This window comes from Meleagris gallopavo, chromosome 23 (genome assembly GCF_000146605.3).
Source record: "Meleagris gallopavo isolate NT-WF06-2002-E0010 breed Aviagen turkey brand Nicholas breeding stock chromosome 23, Turkey_5.1, whole genome shotgun sequence".
Lineage (NCBI taxonomy): Eukaryota > Metazoa > Chordata > Aves > Galliformes > Phasianidae > Meleagris > Meleagris gallopavo.
The window spans coordinates 6,606,897-6,613,157 of record NC_015033.2 but is presented as its reverse complement, the minus strand read 5'-3'; the positions used below and the strand labels follow the sequence as shown (position 1 = coordinate 6,613,157).

Below are 6,261 nucleotides of genomic sequence, written 5' to 3'. Positions count from 1 at the left end.
ACGCCGCTGGGATCCGCGCACCGCCTTCGTTCCGCAGCCTTTGCTGTAAGTGAGAACGGAATTCGGTGCTTGGCTGTTTCTGGGCTCGGGTTGTTCGGAACCTCGCTTGTACGGACCGCCGCTCCTGGTGAACGGCTTCCCAACATGCGGCTCTGGGATCCAGCGATCTTGAAAGCGGGGTTATTTGGGATACGGAATTTAGAGTTCCAGTGTTGGAAGAACAGGCAGGGAAGCTCCACCGATCCCGTATTGCTTATAGACACTGCGTGGTTCCTGCTTTGTGAGCTCATGAGCAAAAAGAAAAATACATTAAATCTTCTGGTATAAAGAAATAAGACTGACTTTCAGAATGGCGTGGCACAAATATCGCCAAATAATGGCGGAGGCGCTCCGGGCAGCGCTTCACGTAGGGCTCAGCAGCTGCACGGTGCTGCAGCAGAGCGGTGCTGCCATCTGCGGACAGCCAGAATTACAGCCCTTCCTAAGCGGGACGTGAGCAAAAAGCTGCTCAGCATTACGTCAATTCCCAGTGTCTGAAGTTTCTACTAGAGGGCATGCTTCTTTAAAGTGAGTTGACTACTAGTGTGCTAGCTTGTTGGTGATGTATCTGCAGACCCTCTAGAAGAAACGCACAGACTGCCAAAAACTTCCAAACACAGCTATCTCCATCACCTCGGGCCGGTGCTGGTAAGGAGGCAGCAGCGACAGCACCGCGAGAAGCCCACTGTCACAACGGGGAAAATAAAGGCTAAGCCATCAAGTCTGTTTCTGGTTCTTCCAAAAGGGAGGAGTTGTTCTGCCACAGGCCTATGGAGCAGATAAAGCCATTGCAAGAAGAGACCACGACACTGAAGGATAGCAGGTCACACAGGTGAGGATGAAAAAGTCCACCTTTATTAAAAAGATTAAATGTTGAGAAAGTTCAGCTGGAAGCTCCTTACAAATGCTGAGCAGGACGTGGCACAGAAAACTGCATCAAAGGAAATTCTGTTTATTGATGGAAACACTAACACCAGTCTGAAGTCTGCTGTTATTATGAGATGATCACTGCTACCAAACTTCTTATCCAACGAGATGGAAGGACATGATTATGCAACTCATAAGGAGACTCAGCACACATAAAATAATAGGTATGAGCTTTCATGTTCTTACACTATAAGCACTGCAGGGAAAGACCCCTACCTTCCCAGAGAATTCTCTAATACATGTGCAAAAACACAGGGTGATATAAAATAATGGCAGTATAGTTAACAGAATAACATTCAGTCGTTTTATTGAGTAAGAAAGGCCAGGAGGTGCTTTAGGACACATTAATCAGTTAACCTACCAATGCAGACTCATCACACAGCAACACAGCTCGAGAGAGACCTGTAAGAAGCTTAAGAAATGTATATTCAGGTAAAATCACACGGGACAGGAAGGAGAGGGACAGAAACAGACTCGGCATCCTCATCACAAAACAAACCAAGGGAGCCTCTCTTACCACTCAGTGTCAGCTCGGAGGTGATTTTGGTCTGCTCACACTGGTTCAGTCACCCGTTAGGTTAGTTCATACCTAAAATGCTTTCTAATGCTAACACGCTTTTGGAAAGCACACAGAGATAAAGCACTTGTTACTTTCAAAGCTGTGATAGTGATGTTGGCTCAGCATCCCTGTGAGGTAGGCAAAAGTTAGCTGTTTCCTGATACACAAAGTAGGTAAATGACTTCCTCAAAGCCATGGTGAAGAAAATGGGAGCTCTTATCAGTATCCCCAAGCACGTGAAATTACATTCTTTCACAGACAGGGAACCGTATGCAACCAGTATCTGTTAGGAAGCAAAAGCATTTCAGACTCATTTTCCTCTAATCCTCATCACTAAACTGCTTTAAAACTCCTCTCCTTGAAAAGAGTTCCACAAACATACACACGTATGAGTGAACTCTTCCATCATCTCTTTGAACAGGAAGCAGTGATCCTTCCCATGACTAAAGGGCAGCCCCAATACAACCACAGTTGCATACACTGCCTCACTACCAGTTACTCCCCAGGTCTTTCTCCACCAGTACAGCTATCAGACGAGCCATGTCTTAGTCATCATAAGGAATTCAGCTTGAGTAACTCTGTGCACAAGGAGTAGAAAAAGAGAAATACTCTTTTAAACTGACAGCTACATAAAAACGAGCCATCATAAAATGAAGCTCACAGCTGCTACAAAGGGTAACAACGAAGCCACGTTGGGATTAATACACCCACCTATCTCCCAGTGTACAATTAGCAGATTCACCAGCTCAGTCCACATCCCTGGGAAAGCTTTTCTCTGCAGAAAAGCGATGTGGGTCACAGAGCCAAACTCTTCTTTATGCTGTAGGTCTACAAAGAAACAACAGTAGATACTGTGTTTTATACCTCTACTTAAAGCAGTTTCCAAAACACTTCCATCTCCCTCCATCTGCCCAAGCTGAATTCTTCCCTTTTCTCCTCATGTTTCTAATCTAGCCAAGTATTTTGCTGTATAAAGCAGCAGACAGTTGCTGAAGTCCTTATCTTCTTGTCTTGTGCCCAGTCAGATCAGGTTTTGTCACTGAGCTCTTAATACTATGTAATCTTGTCTCATTAACAGCTTCAGCACTGGCAGTGGCACACTCCACTAATACAACACTCAGTACTTCTGAATGTATGATTTAATTATGACAAATGAAGGACAACACCATGCTAAGTTTATTGCTTAAAAGTCCTTTATATAGTAATTAACACGCTTCCCCTTGGTTCAAAAGCAAGGCTGTGCTCCAGGCACTAACAGAGTGGCACACCAGGATGAATTGCTGTGAAGCTCTTCACAACTCCTCTAAACAAACAACTCAGCAAACCCCTAACTAGAGGAAATAAATACTTTTTCTTCAAAAAGAGAGAATTCAACTGCCACCGAGTAACAACAGAATGGACAAATTCATCTTTGTATGGAAAGTGACTGGATGTTTCCCAGTTGTGTTTGGCATGGTTTGCTTTTCAAACTGCTGCACGTTCACTGAAACAAACAGTTCTCCAAACGGTCAAAGTATCAATAGGTGAGATCTAAAGAAGAAAATAAAACAATGCTGCAAGGTGCAGAGGGAGGAGAAGAGGTGGGGAAACTCACTTCAGAGCTACTAACATTTAAGTTGGATTCAGTCACACAAACTGGTCTGCCTTAGAAAAAATCTGGTTAGTAAAGATGGTTTCTTCCCATCCCCAGTTCTCATTTATACGTAGAGCCAACACAATCATTTATTTTTGCTAACCCTGTGTCTTTCTCCTTTGCTTCTTACTTGGACTTCTTTTAGGTCTTACAATAGGACATTTGACTGTGGTACTTCAAGCCTCTAAACAGAGAGAATGACAATAAAAAAACATATTTTTTCCACTGAAAGCTTGTTCTCTCACTCAAATATCAACCCAGGTCCAAGAATTTTGGCACCCTGTCCATCATTTCTCCTTAACTACATGGCTGTCCTTTCAGACAGTTAAATTTAAGCAAAAGTAGAAAGGAAACCACTTGTTTTTCTACTCATTGAAGGCTATTCAGTTGCGTGATTTGCATTTACAGGTTCAGCTCTCAAAGCAGAATACATCAACTGGTTTTGTCTTCAAGCTTGTGCAGTGGGCTAGTTGTGCTCCATTTTTGCACCAACACACCACAGAGACACAATTTTGTATTTTCTAGATTATAAGAATCCAGCAGAGACAACAGTGAATGAATCAGTATCCTACTACCATTCAGGGGGCTTGGAAATTAAAGCTTAAAAGGAAAAAGAAAACCAACAAAAATTAAAAGATACAACTGATGAATCACGTTCTCAAGGGAGTGAATAGCACCTATGCCACTGTGATGCTAAACATTTGGCAGTGCTTTCTATTTGCCACATGGGAGCCACTGAACTCCATGACTGTGGGAAGGAGTTGTAAGAAGAGCAATCAAAGCTACTTATGAAGGGAGTGTTTGTATGAGACTCAATCTTACTTCCATTAACAGTGGAAGCCCCTCAGAATTCATCAGCAGAAGGGTGACATTCTTTAAACTCTTATCCTCAGGTCACGTTGCTTCTCCAGGATCAAAGCTGCAAGGAAGTGATATTCCAAGGAACTGATAAATGGCTTCCCTAAAGCCTGATGTGCAAGCTAACCAAGACCAGAAATCAAAACACTCACATACAATCAACAGCTCAGGACAGTCTCTCTGTGTTTCACACTGTCCATAACAGTCAACTACCCACATAATCCCCCTCTTCATTGGCATTAATACTGAACTGTGAGGTCTGGCTCTACAGCTTGTTACAGTTCAGGCAGAACACCAGCTGGTGCCAGCATAATTCCAAAAACATAGAAAAGCCCCAAAAGGAGATTGAGTTTGGCTGTCCGCTGAGGAATTTTGTTGAAGTTTTGGCTCCGAAATTGCCTCTCCAGTGAAAATGCCATCGGGATGGTGAGCAGTGGCAATGCCATGCTGATGGTGTAGCGTGTGGCCAACACACAGAAAATCAAGTAGGGTAAGAAGAGCAGCACGGTGTAGAGAACATAGGAGAACGCAGGGCCGATGAGGATAGCCAAGGTGACAATGCCTGCCTGCTGGTCAGACTCCATGTCTCGCGTGTTGTTGCTGTGCAGGATGGCCTCAGTGCTGAGAGCCAGCGGGACAGCGTAGAGCAGCGGTGAGACAGACAGATAACCAACCTGCACAGCATGGGCAAACATGACAGCCAGGGGCCCAAAGGTGATCAGGATCACCACGTCTCCGAGTGCAACATATTTAAATCCAATTCCTGTGGCAAAACACAAGAATACAATGAAGCATCATCAAACAAATCAAATGACAACAGAGAATGGATTACAAGAGATCAGCCCTTCCCATAGAAATACTGTAAAACAGCCAACAAGTACATAGCTATGGCTGAGAGGCATATTGTCTTTTTCCTTTATTGAAAATGCAGCTCATTAATTTCTCCAGCCTTTCGTGTTGTACCAACCCAACCCAGAACAACACTAAGAACACCTTCTCAGTAAAACAAGCACGTACTGTTCTGCATTCTCAATGGAATTCCATCTAAAGCATAACAACATTCCAAAACATAACAAATTCCACCAATGGAAAAGGACACATGCAGCAAGCCATACTGTTGAAGATATGAGATACACACCACAAAAAGCTTCAGTAACAGTTCTAAGGAGCACCTACAGCCATACTGTTAACATAGTTGATACAAGTTATAACGATGTTGTTACATTTGCTAGTGTTGGTTGATGAATGGATCTGGACCTGCCCTGCAATTTTTGTTCAGATAACAAGAAGAGCTGTGTCTCTGAACCAAGGAGATAAAGAAGTTTTACCGAGTCTTTGTACCAAAGAAACAGGAGCTCCTGCTTGGAATCGGTCACTGAATACATAATTCTGGGAAACTTGCATATGTAACATAACTCTAAGAAAGTTCTGCATATATAACATACCTCTTGGAAAACTCATATGTAACACAAGAAATGTATGTTAACTAAAGATCTTTTGTAAGCATGCAAGCCATAGTGATAGGAGGATGACCCCCATGCATTCAGTGCTGCTATTAAAGAACTCCTGCTTTCTAACGCTCCAAATTCAGTCTTAGAGACTTTCCTGATCAACTGCCTTATGGTATCAATGTCTCAGTGCTACTTTCCAGCTGAACTTGATGCATCCCTTCTCGTACTTCCCCACAGTCAATACAATCAATGGCAAGGCTATGTACCAGCACTCCAGGGAATACCACCAAATACTTTCCAGGCAGCTTATTAAATCACTTGGGTCTCCTCTGACAAGTCACTTCACTGTCCCATTCAGACTGAGAGCAAACAGGGGCCGGTGCTTACCTCCAGTATAGAGGAAGGAGCTGGACAGCCCCCCGAAGTAAACCAGGGCCAGGTGCTCCAGCTTCAGCGTTGAGACGGCATAGAGCCCAGCGGCGCAGACGCAGCCCACCGTGTACAGGAACACCCCGAACCGGACCACGTCCTGAGGCTCCAAGATCTGGTCCACCAACGTCCTGTCATCGCTCTTTTTGTGATCGATGCCTTTGGAGAAATCGTAGTAGGTGTTCACCAGGTTGCCGGCCCCGTGCACGGCCAGCACGGCCACGGCGCTGCCCACCAGCAGCCGCGGGTCCAGAGCTCCTTCGGCCCGGTAGGCCAACGCGCTGCCCAGAGCCACGGGGGTGAGGGAGGCGCTGAAGCTCCAGGGCCGCAGCGCCAGTACGTAGGCCGCGCACTTCTGCCTCCAG

At 44.8% G+C, this 6,261-nt stretch overlaps 1 protein-coding gene across 1 annotated transcript in view; it reads right to left on the bottom strand.

The window, feature by feature from the left end:
* Positions 1–975: 975 nt before the first annotated feature.
* The window catches only part of UBIAD1 (UbiA prenyltransferase domain containing 1), a 6,342-nt gene continuing 1,056 nt past the window's right edge, over positions 976–6,261 (bottom strand). Inside the window, exons 2-3 of the mRNA XM_003212277.3 lie at positions 5,855–6,255; positions 976–4,779 (exon numbers count right to left, since the gene is read on the bottom strand). Of these exons, the coding sequence (XP_003212325.2) occupies positions 4,292–4,779; positions 5,855–6,255 (889 nt within the window). The 3' untranslated portion in view covers positions 976–4,291. The remainder of the gene's footprint in view (positions 4,780–5,854; positions 6,256–6,261) is intronic.